Source organism: Panicum hallii, chromosome 4 (genome assembly GCF_002211085.1).
Source record: "Panicum hallii strain FIL2 chromosome 4, PHallii_v3.1, whole genome shotgun sequence".
Classification (NCBI taxonomy): domain Eukaryota; kingdom Viridiplantae; phylum Streptophyta; class Magnoliopsida; order Poales; family Poaceae; genus Panicum; species Panicum hallii.
Genome location: NC_038045.1, coordinates 21,194,996 through 21,220,972, shown reverse-complemented (window position 1 = coordinate 21,220,972; position 25,977 = coordinate 21,194,996). Strand labels below are relative to the sequence as shown.

General features: G+C 44.2%; 1 protein-coding gene across 1 annotated transcript; it reads left to right on the top strand.

Moving 5' to 3' along the window:
- The first annotated feature begins 2,837 nt into the window (after positions 1–2,837).
- LOC112890396 lies at positions 2,838–3,280 on the top strand. Its single transcript, XM_025957292.1, has 2 exons — positions 2,838–3,138; positions 3,264–3,280. Exons 1-2 carry the CDS (start codon positions 2,838–2,840, stop codon positions 3,278–3,280), a joined length of 318 nt encoding a protein of 105 aa, XP_025813077.1.
- Positions 3,281–25,977: the final 22,697 nt, after the last annotated feature.

Genomic DNA, 25,977 nt, shown 5'->3' with positions numbered 1-25,977 from the left:
ACTTCGCCAAACCCTAGTTTCGTAGCTTTTCTTTTCATTCAATGAGTTCTTCCGGTTCACAGGGCTGCACGCTTCAATCTCCAGCTTGCTGGTAAGTTCCTTGTTTACCGAGAAAATTAGATCTTTGATTGACGGCACATAGCTTCTTTCTCGATCTATTTACTCACCAGTTAGGTTTTTCTAGTCTTGCTTAGTTTAACTCTTACCACGGTTATCCAGCTTAGATCTTAAAGTTCTCTATCGGCTGTTATTATGCTTTTGTTATTGCAATTTATTATATAGAACATAGCCGGCTAGATCTGGATCTAAGTGTTATTCATAAAGCGTTACTGAGCAATTGGTAGTACTTTCTACAGTAAAATTGGCTGTTCTTAGCCGATCACTTATTAAACACGTATCGAGCTTCTAGCCGATACTCCTTTGGAACGGTTCGGAAATCCAGCCGATACGTTCTAGTATTTAATGTTATCTTATTCCTTATCAATTTTAGGTCAAATTGACTGGCACGTCTAGCACCTATGTGAAGCTAATTGGAGCCTGCGCCGGAGTAAAGCAAATCTCCCAGGTCCTCGTGTGGGGTCACGTGTAAAGACGATTGCCGGTTTTTTGTGGGAACACACTTTTGGCATGCACGATGGGACACAGACAATACGTTCACCATGACCATCCAGGTACCGGAGGAGGTCGATGGCGCCAACATCCTCAAGGTCAACGAGGAAGATCTCAACATTACCTAGAAGTAGCAGTTGGAGAAGGCAATAGAAGACTACAAGAAGGCCAGCCTTGGAGCTTTCAATGTCACCAAGAAAGGAGAGGCCATACAGAAGAATGCCTTCCGGAAGCCGCGAGAAATCACAATCACTAAGGATGTGGTCAAGTTTCAGGAGATGTTCGATCAAGCTATGCATTACGCAATGATCAACCAGTCAAACATCCCGATGAATTCAATTCAGAATGCTATCATGGAAACTAAATATTATGGATAGATACACATCAATATATAATAGAAAAAGTTAGGTTTTTTTATTTTGACTTTCTTAAAATATAAAAATATATAGTCAAGAAAGAAGATCTAGAATATATTCAAATTCTATATTTATAGAAAATATAATCTTTCTTTTTTTGAATCTCCTTATTTTCATTCTTATTGAATCGTGGTAAAGTATTCTAATCCAATAAGGATTTCGTGGGCGAATATTTACTCTTTCATGTCTTATTTGTTAATTTAGAACTTTATCAAATAAAGCAATTTTTTTGGTTTGTTCCACCATCCCACCCAATGAAGTGTTAGGATTCTTTTCAATAAAATCCGATGCCGTCATAGGTTTTGTCATTGCTGGTGGATTGCAAATGGGTTACAAAAGGCCGTGTTACTCTCAGCCAGAGTCATTGGCTGCAGCAGCATCAAGAGCGGGGAGCGCCGCCATGGCAGGCTTCGGCACTCAACTTGGTTTTGCAGGATCATGTGTGATCGGTATGGCCCTTATGTGTATGTGATGCATGTATGTAATTTTCATGACCTGCGTGTCGTGAGTAATGCAATACGGCAGGAGCCAAATGTACTGCCAATCTGTGTAATGGCCTGCGTGCCAACCTGTGATGATCTGACCAGACAATGTAACTCGATATCGGTAGTTATAGTTCTTGGAGGACTCATCACCTGGAGGATGGCGCACATGGAACATGGTGATAGAGATCACCTTGGTGGATAGATTCTATGGAGATGGAGATCACCATGTGAATATGGGCCAAACTGATTCACAACTATGTGTTTGCCATTCTTATCGTTTTACTTCTACTTGCGATAATGTGTTTTCTGCATACGGTAGAAGTAGACCGATCGATCCCTTGCAATGTTTAAGTTTAAATGCCCCACCAACTAAACCTTGCTCCATCGTGTGTCTTGTACAATTAGTGGTGGGTCTATGAAATTAGGGTGCCACTAGTTTTCCTTGACTTGATGAGTTGCATTGGATACTTACACGCATAAAGGGTTGGTAATCTTAAATAAGGTCATCTTAACGGTTAAGGACCTTGGGGCATAAAGGTTGGGAGCCGAGACATAGAGATGTCACCCAACAACAAGAGTCATTTGTGATATGATTAGCAAAGAGTTGCTAACCGATCTACCTGTCTTCTAGCGGTGATGCTAAAGCTCACTAGTCGACTTGATAGTTGTGGGTCTTAAATCACTAAGTTTCAATGGAGGGATATTGATTTTAGTGGGAGTAGATTCTATTAAATGTTTAATGTGATTTACTCTATCCTGGATACATTTGTCTTAGTGTTTTTTGCATTTTTGTTGTAGATCAATGGCACCTAGCACCACAACATCTTTTACTTTGCGTTCGATCCTTGAGAAGGATAAGTTGAATGGGACTAACTATACAGATTGGATCTGTAACCTGAGAATTGTTCTCAAGGCTGAGAAAAAGGAAGACATTCTAGATACCCTATTACCAGAAGAACCTATTGATGATGCAACTGCTGCTATCAAGAATGCTTACAAGAAAGCATGCGACAACAACCTTATGCTCACTTGCATGGAACCCGAGCTGTAGATGCAGTTTTAGACAAACCATGAGGCGCACGATATGATCAAGGTGCTTCAGGACATGTTCTAGACATAGGCCAGGACTGAAAGGTTCAATGTATCCAAGGCTTTTGTTGAGAGCAAGCTGGCAGAGGGCGCAGCAGTTGGGCCAGATGTTATCAAGATGGTTGGTTACACATAGAGGTTGGAGAAGCTGGGCTTCCCACTCATCCAAGAGTTGGCCACTGATTTCATTCTTGCATCTTTACTATCGAGCTATGGGAACTTCATCTCGAACTACCACATGCACGAGGCTGAAAAGGGCTTGAATGAGCTATGCGGCATGCTCAAGATAGCAGAAAGTGACATCAAGAAGAGCACGGGTGGCAGCCATGTGATGGCGGTCCAGAACAAGCCTAACTTCAAGAAGAAGGGTACTTCGTGTAAGAAGAAGGGCAAGGCTAAGGTTGAGAACCCCACGCCGAACCCAGATCCTAAGGCTAAAACTGGACTAGCTGCTGACACTGAGTGCTTTCACTGTCATGAAAAAGGTCAATGGAAGAGAAACTGTAAGGTGTACTTGGCTTCTTTGAAGAACCATGGCAGTAAGAGTACTTCCAAATTAGGTACCCTTACTGTTTATGTTATGGATATTTTGATTGCTGATTCTTTCATCAATTCTTGGGTGTTTGATACTGGATTAGTTTGTCACATTTGCAATTCGATGCAGGGGTTGACAAGAAGTAGAAGCGTGGCAAGAGGAGAAGTTGATTTCCGCATGGGCAATAATGCAAGAGTTGCCGCGCTGAACGTTAGGACGATGCAACTCCACCTCCCGTTAGGATTTATTATGGAGTTGAATAATTGTTATTTTGTTCCTAGTTTGAGTCGAAACATGATATCTCCTTCATGTTTGATGATGGATGGTTATTCGTTTGCGAGTGAAAACAATGGTTGTGTGATCTCTAAGAATGATATGTTTGTGGCTTCTGCACCTATTAAGAATGGGTTGTTTTTTTAAAATATTGATGATTCACCTATCTGTAATGTAAGTGCTAAAAGGCTTCGGCCTAAAGATTTGAGTCCTACCTATATGTGGCATTGTCATTTGGGTCATATAAGTGAGAAGCGCATGAAGAAGCTCCATTCGGATGGGCTTCTAACTTCGTTTGATTTTGAATCATACGAGACATGCGAAGCTTGTTTGCTAGGCAAGATGACCCAGACACCATTCATAGGTTTTCCCTAGAGAGCATCAAACTTGCTGGAACTCATACATACTGATGTGTGTGGACCAATGAGCACGAGGGCTAGAGGAGGATTCCAATACTTCATAACTTCCACTGATGATTTGAGTAGATATGGCTATATCTATTTGATGAAGCATAAGTTGGGAACCTTTGAAAAGTTCAAGGAATTTTAGAATGAGGTTGAAAATCAACGTGGTAAGAAAATTAAGGCCTTGCGATCTGATCGAGGAGGCGAGTGTTTTGAGTCATGAGTTTAGCAATCATCTGAAGAGTTGCAGAATTGTTCCACAACTCACGCCGCCTGGAACACCTCAGAGAAACGGTGTGCCCGAGCGACGTAATCGAACTTTGTTGGACATGGTTCGGTCGATGATGAGCCAGTTAGATCTACCGTTATCATTTTGGGGTTACACTCTAGAAATAGCTGCTTTCACACTAAATAGGGTACCGTCTAAATCCGTAGTTAAGACACCATATGAGATATGGACTATGGAAGACTCCTAGCTTGTATTTTCTAAAAATTTGGGGATGTGAAGTTTTTGTCAAGCGACTTCAGTCGGACAAGCTGACTCCCAAATTGGATAAGTGCATATTCCTGAGATATCCAAAGGAAACTTTAGGGTATTACTTCTACAAACGATCAGAGGGCAAAGTGTTTGTTGCTCGGAACGGTGTTTTCTTTGAGAAAGAGTTTCTCAAGAAGGATAAAAGTGGACAGAAGGTGTATCTTGAAGTGGTTCAAGATGAGCCAATTGGGAAAGAATCAACAAGTGATGCTAATGTAGCAGAACAAGTTGAGATACCCATGGCAAGAGAAGCACCACCGCAGCCACGAAGGTTGGCAAGGCTCCGCGCGGCGCGCGAGATATTATTGTTGGACAGAAATGAGCCTACGACATATGCAGAAGCGATGATGGACCTAGATTCCGAGAAATGGCAGAGTGCCATGAGATACGAGATATATTCCATGGGAGACAATCAAGTTTGGAACTTCGTTGACCCGCCTGATGGTGTTAAAGCCATAGAGTGCAAATGGATCTATAAGAAGAAGAAAGATATGGATGGAAATGTTCACATCTATAAGGCTTGACTTGTCAGCAAAGGGTTTAGACAAGTTCAAGGAGTTGACTACGATGAGACAATCTCTCCCGTAGCGATGCTTAAATCTATTCGGATCATTCTAGAAATAACTGCGTATTTCGATTATGAGATATGGCAAATGGATGTCAAAACAGATTTCCTAAATGGAAACCTGGATGAGGATGTGTACATGATACAGCCCGAAGGTTTTGTCGATCCGACCAATGCTGGAAAGGTATGCAAACTTCAGAAATCCATTTATGGGTTGAAGCAAGCATCTCGGAGTTGGAATATTCATTTTGATCAAGTAGTCAAAGGGTTTGGTTTTCTTCAGAACGAAGAAGAAGCTTGTGTTTACAAGAAGGAAAGTGGGAGCTCTGTTGTATTTCTGATCCTGTATGTAGATGATATATTAATAATTGGGAATGATATTCCTATGCTGGAATCCTTGAAGACTTCACTGAAAAATAATTTTTCTATGAAGGATTTAGGGGAAGCCGCATACATTCTGGGCATAAGAATCTACAGGGATAGATCGAGAAGGCCTATTGGATTAAGCGAAGATACTTACATTGACAAGGTGTTGAAACGTTTTAGCATGGAACAATCAAAGAAAGGGTTCTTGCCTATGTCACACGGTATACATCTCACAAAGACTCAGTGTCCTTCGACGACTAATGAGCTGGATCACATGAGCAAGGTTCCATACGCTTCGGCAATTGGATCTATCATGTACGCGATGATAAGTACATGCCTAGATGTCTCATGTGCTCTAAGTGCTACGAGCAGGTACTAGTCTGATCCAGGTGAGAGTCACTGGACAGCGGTGAAAACATTCTTAAGTACTTTAGAAGGACTAAAGATGTGTTCCTAGTCTATGGAGGTGAGGAGGAGCTCATTGTAATGGGTTACACTGACGCTAGCTTCCAAACCGACAAAGATGATTCAAAGTCGCAATCAGGATTTGTGTTCACATTGAATGGTGGTGCTGTAAGTTGGAAAAGTTCCAAGCAGGATACACTAGCTAATTCTACAATGGAAGCTGAGGACATTACAGCTTTGGAAGCTGCAAAGGAAGGGGTTTGGATGAGGAAGTTCCTCATAGAGTTTGGTGTGTTTCCGAATGCGTCCAGCCCATTGAACCTCTACTGTGACAACAATGGGGCGATAGTGCAGGCTAAGGAGACAAGGAATCACCAGAAGAACAAACATGTACTGTGGAAGTTCCACCTCATACGTGTGACATTCAGGTAATTAGAAATATAGACACTAGAGTTTAGTGTGAAAAGTGTATGCTTGCTATGGTATATGTGTGTAGTACAAAGGAAAGGGGTATAAATGTAATTCTGTAAAATATAGGTCCTCTAGAGATAATTGGGTAAGAGTGGGAGATAGCATTAAAACCTAGGAAAAATATAACACTAGGTGTCAAATTTATATACCATAGGAAAGGAAGTGTAAAAGATAGGTTAAATCCTAAGAAAAATAGATCTTTAAGTGAAAGCAGGGACCTAGATGTGATTAATGTAAAAATATGGGTCCTTTTATGCAAAATAGTTGAAATATGAAAGTAGCTTTCAAATTTACTTAGGGCCAAAATGTAAGAATGCAAGTCATCATGACATCACATGAAAACTTGTAAACATACCCAAAATTACATTAAATCCATCTTGGTAAGGACAAAAGTAATTCAAATTCCACCTTTGCTCAAACTTTTACATGAAAAGCTGTAAAATTTGGCTTTTTGAACTTGAACCTTAAAGCAATATTGTAGGTCTTGAAAAACTCTACAACTTTCATTTTGGGCATTTCCTCATTAGATCTCTACATCAGTGGGAAATTTTAGTTTACCGAGAGGTCCCTGAGATTCTTAGAATTTCCAAACAGGTCCCCCGGACCCCTCCCCTCTCTTCTTCTTCCTCGGGCACGTGCTCTGCTCTGCCCCCCCTGCCGCCGGCGCAGTGCTTCGGCTCTGGCCGCCGCCGCCGCGCCACCACCTGCTGGATCGACCTCCACGCGTCGTCCTCTCCTTATCCCGGCTCTGCTCCCCTTCCTTGCTGCCCTCCTCCGCGCGCGCCACGTCGTCCCGAGCCGCCCGCCAGCCGCCACGTCGTCGCCACCGCGTTCTGTGGTCGCGCCTACTTCCTCTTCTCTTCTCTTTTGCCCAACAGAACCAGGAGATCACAGTGACACCATTTGCACCTCTTTTCCCCTTGCCGTGCACATCCCGAGCTCCAATTGCCGCCGCCGCCCGCTCCTTCTCTCCGGTGAGCCACGGGTCATCGTGGACAGCCACCACCGAGCGCTCATTGTTCCCACTGATCCCCTAAACAGCTTCCCCGACCTCTGCTTGTGCTTCCCAGCCCCCAGCCGCCCTCCAATTTTGGCCGGAGCACGGTTGCCGACGACCACTGTCCGCCGCCGCCTCCTGCTCACCGTGGGCAGCCCACTCCGAGCCCTCCCGCACCACGACAACACCTCAGGTAGACTTCTCTCGACCCCGTGAAGCTTTACGACCTCCCAATTGAATCCCTAGTGCACCACACCGGCTCCCCGACGAGTGCCGGCGATCTCCACCCGCCGCCGCTTTCTGTTCGCCGTGGAATACCCTTCTCCGGCCCCCCACGACCCCAACTGGTCCCACACCGAGCTTCCCTACACTGTCTAGAAGCTCCCCGACCTCTTCCTCACCACCCCCGACCACCGGAGCGCCGTTCCCGAAGTTCACCTGCGCCGCCGGCTGCACTGTCCTCGCCGCGCCGCCGTTACAAGCTACCCCGACCCGATCTCGACCGCCCCCAGGTGCGCGAGAACTCAGTGATGCTTCACCACCCCTCCACCCTCGCCGCCGGCGATCGCCGTCGCCGGAACAGGCCGGTCAAACCCCTGTCTCCCTCTCTGACCACGGGTTGAAAGACTCAAAAACTCAGGGGGCTGTCTGCAAAGCCAAGACACATATGAATAGTGCCAGAAGGACCCCCTTGTGTTATTTGTGCTGTCAACTTTAAAATTCCATATCAATTCAAGAAAAAATCATAAAAATGCAAACTAAAATTTGTTGGAATCCTCATTTTGAGATCTACAACTTTCCTTATAGATTGAGTTTCAGTTTCTGAGTGGTTTGTGCTCTAATTTAAATGCTAAGTTTAAGTAGTTGTAGGATAATAAAATGCATAGTAAATTGCAGAAAAATGGTAAAAATGTAAACTCAATTGTGTTAGTTTTGCTTTGACATATAGAACTTAGGAAAAATAATTAACCTACAGTTGTATAACATTTCCATAAAGTGTGAGTTTAATTATGAATAATATCTAATTAACCTTGAATATTTAATATCTGTGGATTTAAATGTTCAAAAATTATGAAAATATTTTGAGGTATTGTTCTTAAGTAGTGTAACCTGTCCCTAAATTATCAACCTAAGATCAGGTGTAAAACAACCAGTACAAAAAGAACATGCTATGATAGTATTATATCTAAATAAAATAAAATAAGTCCATAGTTAAGTAATAACCTAGGGTTAGTATAAATAATTAACAAAGCAAATAGATAAAGTTATTAAATGTAATTAGTTTAAATATTTTAAAACTAACTCAACATGTTACCCCATGCCATTAATTAAATAATTAGGGTAACCAAACCTGTTGCTTAATGTAACTAGACAAAATAGTTAATACCCGATAAATGACTGCCCAGTAGAAAAGTAAATGATATGTGTAGTAAGTAAATTATATTTTCGTTGGATTGCAACTTTATCGTGAAATAAAATTAAAGTATATGCATCCCTTAAGTTATAACTTTGCATATCATGTAGACTCGACTACTCTCGCCGACGGTGAGTACGAACTAATCCCGGATCAAGGAGTGGAATCAGTTGAAGACCCCGGGAACGCCGTCAGAAATCTAACTGAAGCTCCGAACCAAAGTTCGGAAAACTTTGACGCTACTGCCCCCAACCCCACGCAAGAAGGCAAGCCCCGGACATAGCCCCTACTTTATTTACACTGCAATCTATATTATTCACACCTATCTATGCATTACGTTCTTAGGAATTATATGAAAAACCTTAGTTGCATTCTCCTAGGAACTAATATATTGAACAATAGAACCTGAATTCGAATAGCCGCTATGCTAATAGGACCGGTAGAAGTCGAGTGATTCCCTATCACTCGCGCGATATAGGAGTTGCAATATTTACATTCCTGTAATCACTATAAGGATGACGGACGGGACTTATGTGAGGTATCATGGTTGAGATGATACACCATCTGTGTTGATGAATTTGATAAGGTCGCAGTGTGTGGTAGCGGTGGTTAAGCGTTTGAAGGTACTAGCCACATACCGTGAAATATGGTAAGCGGTAAGCCTAGTAACCAATCGGCCCGAGGAGTGGACATACCTCCCACCACTCGTATTTGGTTTTTCCTGTTACTTGACTCGACATGTGGGAATACGTGTTGCTGGGCAACTAGGAGTACGGTCGTGTAGTCACTCTATAGACGTACGTCCTGCACATTGGATGTGCGTATGCACCTGCAGTCGCTTGTGGTGGCTCTGATCCATGAGTCGGAATGAAAGGCAAACGGTTGCTTCGGAACGAACTCTGAAAGTTCTAAGCGTGTGAGTTAGGTTTTCCCTTGCAAGGCTGAAATTCAATTCAGGAATCGTCCGTTTCTTGCGGAAATTGAGACTGCTTGATCCCTTTGCCACATAGAGTAACAAGAGTAATTTTATGGTTATCAAAGATGATGTTTGGCTAAAGATTCTACCATACTTGAATAGCTATAGGTGCTTATCTAGAATGAATAATCACATAGAACTTGAAAGCTAGAAGTTGAAATTAAGGATCTACTCTTTGTTGCTTTTCAGCTGAAAACTTTACCCAAAACCCGAGAAGCCGTCATAAGTCTAGTTAAGTATACCATGAACGGGTAAGCCTTGCTGAGTATTAGAATACTCAGTCCTGCATTGTGACTTTTTGTTCAGGTAATCCCCCTGTCGACCCTGCTCTGCCTATGCCATGGCCTTACCCGCTGCTCGATGGTTGGTCCGTGGAGTGGGACCCGTCCCCGGCCAACACAGATCCCTCCGAGTGATATCATGCCAGGGCTAGCATGATATCTGAACTGGCGACGTGTACAGTGCCCGTGTTTAAACTCCGCTGCCATGACTTGAAACTTAAAACTGTTTTGTAATAATTTCCATCAGTTGAGAACTGATGTTACTTTTAAACACTCATGTAATATATCTGCCTGTGCTGTAAAATGTGATGGCAATTGTATCTCTGGACTCGCCTTTGTGCGAGGTACCTTGTTTGATCCTGCATTCGGTGGTTTATCAGGACGTTACTTGACAGGCCAAGAGATTATACCGTTTGAAGCACGTTTGAGCCCTCAAGAGTGGACTCGCGTACTTGAGCCGGTGTAATTCAGGTTGGTTCTGCCACAATACAAGAGTTTGTTAGATGGGCCGAGATCAAGATATGCAAGATACACACGGATTTGAATGTTGCTGATCCTTTGACAAAGCCTCTTCCGCAGCCTAAGCATGAAGCGCACACAATAGCTATGGGTATTAGATATCTTCTAAATTAGACTCTAGTGCAAGTGGGAGACTGTTAGAAATATACCCTAGAGGTAACCATAGAGATGATCATATTCGTTGTATCCATCATTTATTATGTGTTCATTGAATATCCATAAAAGGCAACTTGTATTGATTGGCAATTATGTGAATTGTTTGTGAGACTCTTTACTTGTATGGTTATTCTAAAGTTGTTCCTAGTCGGAAGTTCATGTATGGACACACATGAATATTAGACTAGCACATGTATTAGTTGATGACTATGTTTCACAAGTCATATGACATGGAGATGTCAAACTAATAATGTGGGCACATGTATGACATGAGGCTGGACTGACCCAACTCGAGAAATAGTGATTTCTCATTACACACTGTGTGCGCTGTGTCCTTAGACTTGAGATTGTTGCATGTACTCAAGATGTGAACCGACCTACTTAGGAGCCATCAAACGCTACTCTGTAACTAGGTAGTCATAAAGGTGGTTCTCGGGTTTGTCAAGAAGCATGCTGTGAGACATGGTTAGTCAAGATTGGATTTGCCCCTCTCTGCTTGAGAGAAATATCTCCGGGCCCCTTGAGTGATCGGATCAAGAAATGCATGGCCATGCTAGGGTTAAGTGTTAACCAAGGATTCCGGATCACGGCATCAAGAAAGAGAGGTCAGCTTGGAGCTAGACCAAATATTGTGAGGCAAAGAGAATAGCATGTATATGAGATTGTGATGGCTCGTCTGATATGATCCTTGCACGTGCATAGGAGTTGACACGTCTTGCTAGAGGCCGCTGTCAGCTATTGCTCGAGTAGGAGTACTCGGGCCATGTCTATTCGCGCGTGAGCCCAAAGGGTCACACACTTAAGGGGCTGGAAGCCTAATGAGGATATGATCCAAATTAGATTGGGCTTAGGTGCACTAATGGGCCTCGGTTAGGAAGCCCATTAGTGGGCGCCTATAAAAGAAGGGGTGGGGTGCATGGAGGGGTGAACCCTAATTCCACACTTGCTGGCAGCCGCCTGTTCCCACACCTGCGCCCGCGGTTGCCCTCGTGGACCTAGTAGTCCGGAGTGCGACGCTTCTTCCCCGTACGTGTGGATACCTTGGAGGTGCTGCCTCTGCTTCACGAGGATGAGCCGCACGTGAGGAGGTCTCGCAAATACACTGCCGGCGACCGACTGCACTACCCCAACGCGCTACAGAAGTTCTGCACCCGCGCTTCTAGTGGTAATTCCATGATCTATAACAACAGTTTTCCTAGTTTAACGGTAAAAATTTTTGTTTATCGCTAGCGTAGCCCACCTCATATCCCTTTAGTGGTATCTATCGGGTTGGTCCCTTCTCCTTGCCTCAATGATGCGCCGTGCGTCGTGACCGTCGTTGATCTTCTGCCTGAGATCAACCGTAGGAGCATTCTGTAGGCTGGCCTCGGGTTGAGCTTCGCCCTGAGGCCTTGCATCATCCCAGCTGCGGGGTAGACATGGATGTTGTTGCACCTCTTGGTCGACATTACCACGTGCGGACTGCTGGCCCTGGCGATTGCCACGACCAGCTTGATTGTCCTGGTTGCGCTGGCGATTATCGTTCCCCCGGAGTCTGAATCCTCCTCCAGGGGTGCTACTGACCTGTGAGAGTCACCATGACGCTGGGATCTCAAGAGGGTGTTCCGGGTTGAAGATATTGGGTTTTTCCCATCGATTTGCATGAGCACGCGCTTGGTTAGGTACTGCAGCCTTTGCACCTAGGGGTTTCGCAATAGTTGTTGAACTAGGAGTGCTGCCTCGGCAATGTCGCCGATCGGGGTTCGATACTCCCGATCTCCAGCTGCTACAAAGGCTTTGTTGAGGTTCCTCTAGTATAGTGGGTTGCTTGCGCAGTTTGCCGTGTTCCACCTGCACTTGGCACGCTTGGCGTTCTTCAACTATCAGCTCATTCTGTACTCCTCGTTCTCATCGTGGGGGGGCATCCGCCGTACGCTCGTCGGCTAATACATTCATGAGTAGCTCAGCATCATACTCAGGACCTGGCTCATCGTCCTCCATATTTCTAAGGGAAGCCATGTAGACTTGGTGATCCAGCAACCTCTCAGCTGTATGGCTGTACTTGAGTAGCTCTGCGCTGCCTTCTTCCACTTCAGTTATGTGAGAAAGGGACCTGCCTTCCTGAAAAGGCAGTTCCTGTGTGAAGACCACAAGGTGGGAGTCGTACTCGAGTAGCTCAGAGAGTTCCAAGCCCTTCCGGTACACGAACCAACCTTGCGGCCTACAAATTATGGTCAAACCTAGATGACTACCCGAAAAGGATTCGGGGTCGTTGTGATATTCAGGTACTTAGGATTAAAACACACTAGATTTTAGTATAAAGTGTGTATGTTTGATCTTTTGTATGTGTGCTAAAACTTTAATGCAAAGGCAAAAGGGTATTTTTGTAATTCTGGAAAATTTAGGTCCTTTGGTGCAAAATGGGTGAGAATGGGAGGTAAAATCAAATTATGTAAAGGGTTGTTTTGCAAGAAGCAAGTACTTACTTTTAAACCACAAATAGAAGTGAAACTACCCTAAGGATTCAGTTGGAGTGTAGATTTTAAATAGGATTTCTCCGAAGTTTAAAGCTTTGCCAAGTTTTAAATTAGATTCAAATCCTTAACTCTTTTGAAACTAAACCTTAAAGCAAAGTTGTAGATCTTGCTGAGCTCTACACTTTTGCTTTTGGGCACATTTTCATTTGAGCTATGGTTTGAAAGTTAACTTGGCTTTACAGTGGATGTCCCTGCACTTTTGGAGAATTGCAACTTGGTCCTCCTTCGTCTACCTCCAGTCCTCCTCTCTCTATTTCTCTCTGCGCCGCCCTCGCCGCCATCGCCGGCCACGTGCCCGAGCCCCAGCTGCCCCACGCCGCCTCTCTTCGCACCACGTGCCGCTCCAGCACCGCGCCCGCCGCTCCCCACCCCGCGCTGGCCCTCTCCCTTCTCCTCCACGTCGTGCCGCCGTCGCCCGAGACGCCATGCGCGCCGCCGCGCTTGCCAGCAGCTGCTCCACCTGCGCCGTGATCCTCTTGGCCTTAAAGCTCGCCCAGGAGTCCCTCTTGACTTCTTTTACACACTCCATTGCATCGCTTTGCCTCTCCTTTCTTTCTCCGCTCGAGTACTCTCGCCGGAGCTCTGCCGCTGCCTCGGCTTGCCGTCGACAGCCGCCCCTGCCACCTCCCACCCTCGATCCAGTGCTCCAGTAGCACCCTCGCCACCCACTGATGCTCACAGGCCTGCCCAATTTTGCTCTCCCGCACTAGATCGACCGGACCACCGCGCCGGTGAGCTCGAGCTTCCGCCGCCGCTCGGTCTCGCCATCGTCCTGCCGCTCCGTCGCCTCTCAGCCCCAGCCAAGCACACCACCAGCACCATATCATCGCGTGGAAGCTGTCTAGCCACTTCCCCGCCACTCTCTTGCCCTCCGGCCATCGGAACACCGTCGCCGCCCCTCGGAGCACCGCCGCCAGCCCCTGTTCGCCGTCGATACACCGCCTCGGCCCCTCTCTTCCCCAACACCGGCCACCCCCGGGACCGCCGTGAGCCCCTGAACCTTTTCGCCCACTTTCCCCTCACCGCCGGTGAGCCCCCTCATCGAAATTTGATCGCCACCGATCGGCATCCCTATGTAGCCCGGCCAAGGACCCAATTTCAAATATTCAAAACTTTCCAGGGGTCCTTCTGTGGAAAATCAGAACCCCCCATCTCAAATCAGCCAACTTTGAAAATTTGTAGGAAATTGTAGAAAAATACAAAAATAGTCAAACTAGTTTTGTTGTACTCCAGAAGTCTAACTCTACAATTTTTGTTACTGGAGTTTAGTTTGAAACAAAATGTTTTTAAAGTTATTTAAAAGAATAGCAAAAGGGTATCTTATGTGTAACTTTTGCATGCTAGCTCTATTGCTTGTGATTTTTGGTGTGTAGCCTGTTTAGGGTATGAGTAAGCTTGTGTGCAAATATCACTTATATTACTGAACCCTAGCTTGAAATGGATTAAACTTATGCAAATCAAGCTTGAAATGGGTTAAATTTATTCAAGCATGTTACTAAGGTTTTCATGCTTAGATCTTTTTACCATATGATATACTGTAAGTAGTTCATAGTCTTTCAAGAAATTATGACATTGTTTTGTCTAAGATTTGCATTTAAACTTGAAAGTTAAACTTAAATCAAATGTTTTAGTTTCTATTTTCAGAAAATTACGAAAAATTCATAGTAAGCTCATCCACTAGAAGTAAGCTTACCCATAAAAATTCAAGGCCATAACCTTTGTGGATTTCAAAATAAAAAACAAACCTATTAACCCAATTTAATTAATGCAACTAATTATGATAATTGAATTAAGATACAAATGGTCGGGTTAAATTCAAATTGCTTGTGTTATGGAGTTGTATTTATCCATTGTTATATTGCAACTTTATCGTGAAGTAAAATTCTTAACTCAAGAACCACCTAATTCAAATCATTACATATCATGTAGAGTCAACGACACTCGACGACGGAGACTACGAACTAATTCCGGAGCCCAAGCAAGGGTTTTCTGAGGATCGTGCGAACATCGCCGAGGTTATAACTGAAGCCCCGAACCAAAGTTCAGAAGTCTTTGACATCCCTGACGCTAGCCCCGCTCAAGAAGGCAAGCCCCGATGCATAACCCAGTATTTTAAATTAGTACACTTATACGGTTTCTACTTATATATTTATATTATGCATTAAGTCTAGGAGTTGAAATGGAACCCTAGATGCATAAATCTTAGGAACCTATGTATTGTGCCTGAGTCCTTATCGAATAGATGCTCTGCAAATAGGACCGGCAGAAGTCGAGTGATTTCCTGTCACTCTGTGGCAGAACCAACCTGAATTATACCGGCTCAAGTACGCGAGTCCACTTCCGAGGGCTCCAACGTGCTTCAAACGGTATAATCCCTTGGCCTGTCGGGTAACGTCCCGATAAACCACCGATACACAGGATCAAATAAGGTTACCTCACACGAAGGTGAGTCCAGAGATACAATCACCATCACATTTTACATCACAGAGGAAATTACGTTATAAGGGTTTTCAAAAGAGGTACGAAGATTAAATTCAGAGAGAAGATTACAAACTGTTAAAACTATGGTTTTTAGCAGCGGAAAACATACGCGATGATTACAACTCGTCGATAAGACGGATGTCATGCTAAGCCTGAGCACGACATCACTCGATATCACCAGTGCTGGCCGGGGACGGATCCCATTCCACGGACCAACCTTCTGAAAGAGCACAGGGCCAAGGCATGGGAAGAGTAGGGTCTTCAAGACATTACCTGCAAACATATAACTAGCAAGGCTGAGTATACTAATACTCAGCAAGGCTTACCCGGGATTGGGTATACTTAGCCCATAACTAGACTTATGAAAGCTTATAATGGTTCTGGGTTTAGTTTCAGCTGAAAGCAACAAAGAGTAGATCCTTAACTTCAAGTTTTAGCTTTCAGATTCTAGTTAATTATCCCTTCTAGGTAAGCACCTATAACTACTCAAGCATGGTAGGATCTTTATCTCAACCTTCAGTATTACTCATTATATAGTTGCTCTTGTTACTCTGTGTGATAAAGGGATCAAGCAGTCTCAATCTTCGTGAGAAGCGGACGATTCGAATCGAATTCAACCTTGCAAGGTAAACCTAACTCACACGCTTGGAACATCCAACCTTTGCTCCGAAGCAACCGTTTGCCTTTCATTCCGACTCGTGGACAGGTCCACCACAAGCGACTGTAGGAACATACGCACATCACTCGTGCAGGACATACGTCTGTAGCGCGACTACAAAACCCGTATTCCTGGTTGCCCTTGCAACACGTATTTCCTCAGTCGAACATAAGTAACCAGAAGAAGCAATCGAGTGGTGGGAGGTATGTCCACTCCTCGGGCTGATTGGTTACTAGGCTTACCGCTTACCATATTTCGCGGCATGTGGTTAGTACTTTCAAATGCTTAACCACCGCTAACACACCCTGCGGCCTTATCCAATTCAACAACACAGACGGGTATCACCTCAACCATGATACCTCACAAAACTCCCGTCCGGCATCCTTATAGTGATAACAGGAATGTAAACATTACAACTCCTATATCGCGCGAGTGACAGGAAATCACCCGACTTCTACCGGCCCTATTAGCATAGCAGCTAGTCGGACTCAAGTACTAGTATTCATCACATTGGTTCCTAGGAAAATGCAACTAGGGTTTCAAGCAATTCCTGAGAACTTAATGCATAGGATACGTAAATAGATATAAAGTGTAGTGTAAATAAAATAGTGGGTTATGTCCGGGGCTTGCCTTTACTGGTGGGGCTGAAGTCAGAGATGTTAGTATTATTATCTTCCGAACTTTAGTTCGGGGCTTCAGATAATCCCTTGGTGATGTTCACTTGGTCTTCAGAAATATCCTTTACAGACTTCTAGGAGATCTCATAAGTATCGTGCGCGGAAGTAGTCGTATCTACATGCAATGCAGTATCACATTCAAAAAGGTGCATATGAAATTATTTTAATTCACGATAAAGTTGCATTCCAAGCAGTTATCACATGTGAACTCACAAAACAGAAGGGGGTTTAGTTTTGAGATAGCACTCATAATTAAGTCGTGATTAGCGTATTGGAGTTATTGGAACAGGAGCTAAAACATTTGGTTTTGAATATAACTATTAAGTTTAAATTCAAATTTAGACAAATAGAATTATAAAGTTTTGAAAATTTCATTATAGACTAATTATCAACATATCAGATTATGACAAAAAAAATCTAGTTAATTAAGCCTAAGGAAAATGCTTAATTAATTTCATAGTATTTCAAATTTGAATTGCCCAAATTCAAAAGAACTTAAACTACAAAATAAGGTTGAGTTTGAAACTTTTACTCAGGCCTACACATGACCTAAGGAAACCACATACCAAAAATTACAAGAAATAAAGCAAGCATGTGAAAGTTATGCATCCTTTACCCCATTTACTTTAAACTTAAAATAAATCCAAAACTATTTGGTTTCACAGTAAACTCTATTAACCAAAGCAGTAGGATTTGAAGTCTAGTTTCCAGTAAAATTTATTTGACATTTTTTGGAAATTTCTACGAATTTCTATGGATTTTACAAAACAGAATCACTACTCACATAAAATAACAAACACCTTTACGCAGAAGTCCCTGGACAGAACTGTTCCTATGAGTCTAATCCTTTGCACAAAACCCCTTAGGTCCCTTTCTCTTCTAACCCGCAGTCCCTTCCCCCGGTCAAGGCAGAGGTCGTGGGGTTGACCGGCTTACCCCGGCGACGACGATCGCCGGCGGTGAGGTCGGAGGGGTGGGGGAGCACTAGGGGTTTCTTGCGCACCCGTGGGCGACAGGAATTGGGTGGGGGTAGCTCACAGTGGCGGCGCGACGGAGGCTTGCGGCCGGCGGCGGTGGGGAAACAGCGGGGATGTGCTCCGGTGGCCGGGGAGGGGCGGGAAAGGGGTTGAATAGCTTCGGGGCGAGGTGGAGATGCTCGGAATTGAGACGACCGAGGTTGGGGAGTGCCGGAGACAAGCGTCCCACGGTGAGGCCAAGACGGCGGCGGACGGCGCACACCGGCGATGAGGCTTCAGTTGAAATTGGGCTGCGGCAATTAGCTGTGGAGCACGAGTAAGGTCTGGGCAAACGGATTAGGAGGTCGGTTGAGGCATTTGGTGGCCAGAGGCGGCTGCCCACGGCGATGCCGAGCGCGGCCGGAGTTGGGAGGGAGAGACGATTGCGGGATGTGGGTTTGGTGCTTAGGAAATGCCAAGACAATTGGGGAAACGGGATGTAGAGATGCTGGCGGTGTTAGTGTGCGCTGAAGATAAAAGTGCCAGGGCTTGCCCGGGGGTTCTCCATGGCGGCGATGCCGTGGCGGCCGATGAGCGCTCGGGGCAGTCGTGGCAAGCACAGAAGAAGATAGCGGGGAGGTCTACGGCGGCGGCCAAGAGTAGGGTGACACGTGGGGAGGGGGAGCAGGGGGTAGACGGCGGTGACCTGCACGACGGCGGCCAGGGGGGCGGCACTGGCGGCGGAGCAGAGGAAGCAGAGAGCAGAGGGGGTTCAGAGGAAGAAGATAAGAGGGAAAAACGGCCAAGGACTCATGTGTAAAACTGAAAAGATCTAGGGGCTTCCCTGTAAAGTAAAAATCTCCATTGATCTAAAGCTCAATTGAAAAAGTGCCCAAAATCAAAGTTGTAGAGTTTTTCAAGCTCTACAATATTGATTTAGGGATCAAATTCAAAAACTCAACATTTGCAGCATTACATATTGAATTTTGAACAGGGTAGAATTTTGAATTACCCTTGTCCTTACCAGGGAAGATTTGATCAACCTTGCGACATATTTGCAAATGTTTAAGGAATGTCATGATGGCAAGTACTTTTATAATTAGGCCCTCAAGTAAACATGGAGGTTACTTTTATCCCCTAATTATTTACATAAAAGACCCTATTGCTTAGGTTTATTTACAATTAGGCCCTTATCCTTACTTAAGGGCTTATGATCTTATCAACTTAACACTTAATATTATATTTTCCCTAGATTTCAAAGCTACCTCTCAAAACACGCACCTTGCACTGAAGATGCTATTATCTTCCACTTCACCCTATTTACATTCAAGGACCTACATCTGATAGAAATTACAAATATACCCTTAATCCTTTGTACTATACATACATACCATAACAAGCACACACTCTTTACACTAAATCTAGTGTCTAGCTTTCTAATTACCGGTTTGTCACAGCCTTCCCCTCTAAAAAGAATCTCGTCCCGAGATTCGGTAGCGGAAAATGATTGGACGATTAGTTTTGGGGATTGGCTTGAAGGAAGTGTGGGAAATTTTGTTGAAGATAAGATTCTGTTTCCCAGGTTGCTTCTTCTTCGGTGTGGTGATCCCATAAAATCTTGTACATCTTAACTGTCTTTCTTCTGGTGGCTCTTTCCTTGGTATCCAAAATTTGAATAGGTTGCTCGGTGTAAGACAGATCAGGCTCAATCTCAATGGCGGTGGTTTCAATGATCTCCGTAGGTACTTTAATACACTTCTTGAGTTGAGAGACATGGAAAACATCGTGAATGGGCCACAGACTTTAAGAATCTCAAAGGGTCCAACATACCGTGGTGCTAATTTCCCTTTTATGCCGAAACGTTGGACACCTTTGGTAGGAGATACTCGGAGATAAACAAAATCTCCCACTTGGAACTGCAAAGGTTTCCTTCTTTTATCTGCATAATTTTTCTGTCTAGACTGAGCGGTTTTGAGATTGGCTTGAATAACCTTGATCTTATCTTCGGCTTCTACAACCAGATCGGGTCCGAAGATGTGGCGTTCACCGGTCTGAGACCAATTCAAAGGAGTTCGACATCTGCGACCGTATAACGCTTCAAAAGGAGCCATCTGAAGGCTAGATTGATAACTGTTGTTATAAGAGAATTCAGCCAAAGCAAGATATTTATCCCAGCTTGTGCCATAGTGGATAACACAAGCTCGGAGCATATCTTCAAGAATTTGGTTGACTCGCTCAGTCTGTCCATCAGTCTGGGGATGATATGCAGAGCTTCGAATTAGTTTAGTTCCAAGAGCTGACTGCAACTGTTCCCAGAAGCGTGCAATGAATTGGGGCCCTCGATCAGAAATAATGGTCTTAGGGATACCATGCAACCGAACAATTTGATCTAGATAGACTTCGGCATACTTCTTAGTGGTGTAGATAGTACGCACGGGAATAAAATGAGCAGTTTTAGTAAGTCTATCTATAATTACCCATATAGAATCATGCTTTTGAGGAGTATTGGGAAGACCAACAATGAAATCCATACTGATGTCTTCCCATTTCCATGACGGAATGGGTAATGACTGGAGTGTACCAGATGCTTTGAGATGACTAGTTTTGACTCTCTGGCATGTATCGCACTCGGATACATATTTAGCAATCTCTCTTTTCATTCTGGTCCACCAAAAATTCTGGCGTAGATCTTGATACATTTTGGTACTACCAGGATGAATAGAGAACTTGGATAGATGTGCCTCATCAAGGATTTGCTTGCGAAGCTGATGATCTTTAGGTACAACAATTCGATTGTTGAACCATAAAGTTCCTTGATGATCAGTGTGAAAACACTTATATTTGGCTTCTCCCTGAGATAACTTTGATTTAATAATTTTGATACCCTCATTATGTAATTGAGACTTGATGATTTTATCTCGAAGGGTATTCTCAATGGATAAATGATTCAGACTACCTTGAGGAATGATTTCTAAGTTGAGTTTCCTCATCTGATTGCAGAGAGTGTCATTGAAAGCCTCAATGGATAAGCAATGACATCGTGCCTTGCGGCTAAGTGCATCTGCAACCACATTGGCTTTGCCAGGATGATAGTGTACCTCAAGATCGTAGTCTTTGATCAATTCTAACTAACGCCTTTGCCTCATATTTAAGTCAGCTTGGGTGAAGATATACTTGAGGCTCTTATGGTCAGTGTAGATGTTACACTTAGCACCCATAAGATGATGTCTCCAGATCTTGAGAGCATGAATAACCGCTGCCAATTCAAGATCATGAGTTGGATAATTTTGCTCATGATTTCGAAGTGCTCTCGATGCGTAAGCGATGACTCGGTTGTTTTGCATAAGAACACAACCAAGGCCAATTCCAGAGGCATCGCAATAGACATCAAAAGGCTGAGTATTATCCGGCTGAGCTAGTACTGGGGCGGTTGTCAAAAGTCTTCTCAAAGTGTGGAATGCTTCATCACACTTAGTATCCCAGTAGAACTTAACTTCTTTCTTCAGTAGCTCAGTCATTGGTTTAGCTATCTTGGAGAAGTCTGGAATGAATCGGCGATAATATCCTGCCAATCCAAGGAAACTTCAAATTTGATGGACTGAAGTTGGAGGCTTCCAATCCATAACTTCCTGGACTTTAGTTGGATCAACCGATATGCCTTCACTAGAGATAGTGTGCCCCAAAAATTTTACACTTTCTAGCCAGAATTCACATTTCGAGAATTTGGCATAAAGGCGATGATCACGTAGTCGTTGAAGCACGACACGTAGATGATTAGCATGGTCTTCTTTAGTTTTGGAATATATCAGAATATCGTCGATGAAGACCACGACGATTTTGTCAAGTTCCGGCATAAAGACTGAATTCATAAGATACATGAAATATGCCGGTGCATTGGTGAGCCCAAATGACATAACCAGATATTCATAAAGTCCATATCTGGTTGAGAAGGCCGTTTTTGGAATGTCGCAAGGCCTAATCTTGATCTGATGATAACCAGAGCGTAAGTCAATTTTTGAGAAGACCTTAGCTCCAGCTAACTGATCAAACAATATGTCAATGCGGGGAAGAGGGTACTTATTTTTGATGGTGACCGCATTGAGTGGACGATAATCGACACATAGCCTTAGGCTATTGTCCTTCTTTTTGACGAAGAGAGCGGGACAACCCCAAGGTGACGCACTTGGGCGTATAAATCCTTTATCAAGAAGATCTTGAAGTTGAATTTTAAGTTCGGCCAATTCGTTTGGGGGCATACGATATGGCCTCTTCGAAATAGGAGCGGTGCCAGGTTGAAGTTCAATAATAAACTCGATGTCTCTGTCTGGTGGCATCCCAGGCAAGTCATCTGGAAAGACATCGGGATATTCACAGACTACTGGGATATCTTTTACTTTGACGTCTGTGATGGCATAAGTACAAGAGTACAAATACTCTTGCTGAGGCAGGTAGAGGGTAGTTGCTCCTTGATGTGGTGAGTCAATCTCAATAACTCGGGAAGAGATGTCTAGCAATACTCTATGTTCTGCCATCCAATTGGTCCCAAGTATAATATCAATACCCTCTAGGTTTAATAGAATCAAATCAGTTCTGATTTCCTTGCTACCCAATTGAATTGGCACCTTTTTGACCATTTGGCCAGATGAAATTTTTCCTCCAGGGGTAGAGATCACATATGACCCCTTAGTAGGGCAAAGATCAAGTCCTATTCGGGTACTGCAGTTGTTACTAATGAAACTATGAGTTGCTCCAGAATCGAATAATGTAACAACTGGTTTGTGATGTACCGAAAATGTACCCGACATGATAGGAGCTCCATCCGGAAGTTCTGCAAGGGTAGTGAAATTGATGTGTCCATACCGGACTTGCATCATCGGCCTCTTATCCTTGTTCTGATCATTCTGACTGGAATTCTGCCCTTGATTAGGTCTTCTGAGTTGCGGACAATTTCTAAGGAGATGATCCACACTTCCGCACTTTAAACAGCAATGAGTGTTGTTTTTCTGTCGAGCTTGTTGAACATTCGGTCGTGGGCCAAATTGTTGTGGTTGTTGTAGAGGTACTGGAGGTTGATACTCTTCTTGCTGTTGAGGCGGCCTAAGAACCAGTCTGCCGATCGGAGCATTTCGTGGTGGTGCTTCAGGCAATATGTTCTGATCAAACTGATACCACGAGGGTTGAACGCTCGTGGATCCAGTGGAGACCTTACGCTTCTTTTCAGCACGGTGTGCCGTAATGCAATCCTCCTGAGTCAGTGCCATGTTGACCAACTCACTGAAAGTATTTGCCTTGACAAGGTTCAAATGTTCTTTGAGCTTAGTATCCAAACCTCGACGAAAACGATCTTGCTTCTTGGCATCATTATCGGCATGATAGCCCGCATACTGACACAGGTGATTAAAAGCCTGTGCATACTGCAGTACAGTGCGGGTGCCTTGAGTAAGTGCCAAGAACTCATTCAGTTTCCGCTCCACCAGCCCTTCAGGTATATGATGTGCCCTGAAGGCATTACGGAACTCTTCCCAGGAGATAACATGGCCATCAGTTTGCATAGCACAATAATTATCCCACCAGATACGGGCAGCTCCGTGCAATTGTTGGGCAGCAAAATGAGCCTTGTTGGAGTCCGCAAATGGAATCGTAAGAAGAGCAAACTTAGATTCAGTGGTGCGGAGCCAAACATCGGCATCCAAGGGCTCCTCCGCTTTGCTGAACAGTGGGGGCTGAGTACTGAGGAAATCTTGATAGGTTGCTGCCAGGGGTTCGTCACGACGTTGTGACTGCTGGTTTTGTTGCTTCTGTTGTGCCTGAACCAACAGATTGAGAAGTTCAGTTTGCCGAGCCATAGCCTCGGCTAGATGTGAAAGTGATGGGGATGGTGGTTGGGAATTGCTGGATTGATCAGCCCGGAAACCTTCCGGGGTTCCACGTGTGGCACCAACCATCTGAAACAAGAATTCAGATGATAGAATTTAGTTACCCTGCTGAGGACTTACAAGGTAAATAGGACGAGATAACTGTTTTGGATATGGCAAGGGCTGGAAAGCAGAAAGATACCTAAGAGACTTTATCAACACTACTACAAGAATCCCACTAACCACACCAAAGATCAACATTCTACCACACATCCTTGAAAGAACCAAAACACACATTATATGATGATGAATTATGCACGTTCTACTCATCCTCACAAACCAAAAACAACTGCCGAATATCTTCGGACTTACGTGGTTAGTTTCGGTGGCATAATACATACGTCTCTCACTATTAACTAGTCGATAAACCCTATCCGTCCTAGTTTCGTATTCGTGGTTAGTGTACCTGCAGAAAACCACAATATATATCCAATGAACCTTTCATGCCAGCATGTCATGAAAGCGTTCCCATTCATTACTGTTCACTATAGAAACAGCATCTGTACAATTACCGCCGTACAGACAACGTTAACATACGTTATCGAGATAACGTATTCACGGGGGGTACCGCAAAATGCGGGGATATGAACAGCGATCGCCATATCCTGCGCCGAACCATATACTCCCAATGTAGTCAACCGAGGTTGGTACATTGGCAGCATCTCAAGTAGGCCACTGCTTGAGAAACAGCGTTCGGTTCGCATCACCGACGGGAAGGCCAAGCTCCCTCAGTTGGCTGAGGATCCTTACCTCCTTACCTCACGATCGAAGATGTTGTTACAGAAAGTAAGGTTGGGTTGTGCATGAATTTAAGTTTTGACAGAAAAGTAATGCTGGTAGTTAGGATTATATACATATATATAGCCACCTCTAATTCCCTTATAAACATTACCCTAGGGCTTTACGTACTAAGCACAAACCTTAACGAATCCAACGTGACTTTTTCAGACATTTTGTTGGTCAAAATTTTATACTGAAATCATTTTTAAGGTAAAATGTATCTCCAAGGTAACCTTATAGCTCTGATACCAGCTGTGGCAGAACCAACCTGAATTATACCGGCTCAAGTACGCGAGTCCACTTCCGAGGGCTCCAACGTGCTTCAAACAGTATAATCCCTTGGCCTGTCGGGTAACGTCCCGATAAACCACCGATACACAGGATCAAATAAGGTTACCTCACACGAAGGTGAGTCCAGAGATACAATCACCATCACATTTTACATCACAGAGGAAATTACGTTATAAGGGTTTTCAAAAGAGGTACGAAGATTAAATTCAGAGAGAAGATTACAAACTGTTAAAACTATGGTTTTTAGCAGCGGAAAACATACGCGATGATTACAACTCGTCGATAAGACGGATGTCATGCTAAGCCTGAGCACGACATCACTCGATATCACCAGTGCTGGCCGGGGACGGATCCCATTCCACGGACCAACCTTCTGAAAGAGCACAGGGCCAAGGCATGGGAAGAGTAGGGTCTTCAAGACATTACCTGCAAACATATAACTAGCAAGGCTGAGTATACTAATACTCAGCAAGGCTTACCCGGGATTGGGTATACTTAGCCCATAACTAGACTTATGAAAGCTTATAATGGTTCTGGGTTTAGTTTCAGCTGAAAGCAACAAAGAGTAGATCCTTAACTTCAAGTTTTAGCTTTCAGATTCTAGTTAATTATCCCTTCTAGGTAAGCACCTATAACTACTCAAGCATGGTAGGATCTTTATCTCAACCTTCAGTATTACTCATTATATAGTTGCTCTTGTTACTCTGTGTGATAAAGGGATCAAGCAGTCTCAATCTTCGTGAGAAGCGGACGATTCGAATCGAATTCAACCTTGCAAGGTAAACCTAACTCACACGCTTGGAACATCCAACCTTTGCTCCGAAGCAACCGTTTGCCTTTCATTCCGACTCGTGGACAGGTCCACCACAAGCGACTGTAGGAACATACGCACATCACTCGTGCAGGACATACGTCTGTAGCGCGACTACAAAACCCGTATTCCTGGTTGCCCTTGCAACACGTATTTCCTCAGTCGAACATAAGTAACCAGAAGAAGCAATCGAGTGGTGGGAGGTATGTCCACTCCTCGGGCTGATTGGTTACTAGGCTTACCGCTTACCATATTTCGCGGCATGTGGTTAGTACTTTCAAATGCTTAACCACCGCTAACACACCCTGCGGCCTTATCCAATTCAACAACACAGACGGGTATCACCTCAACCATGATACCTCACAAAACTCCCGTCCGGCATCCTTATAGTGA

Excerpts from the sequence above, each read along its gene's own strand:
- LOC112890396 (XM_025957292.1), top strand. The coding sequence starts at position 2,838 with ATGCACGAGGCTGAAAAGGGCTTGAATGAGCTATGCGGCATGCTCAAG.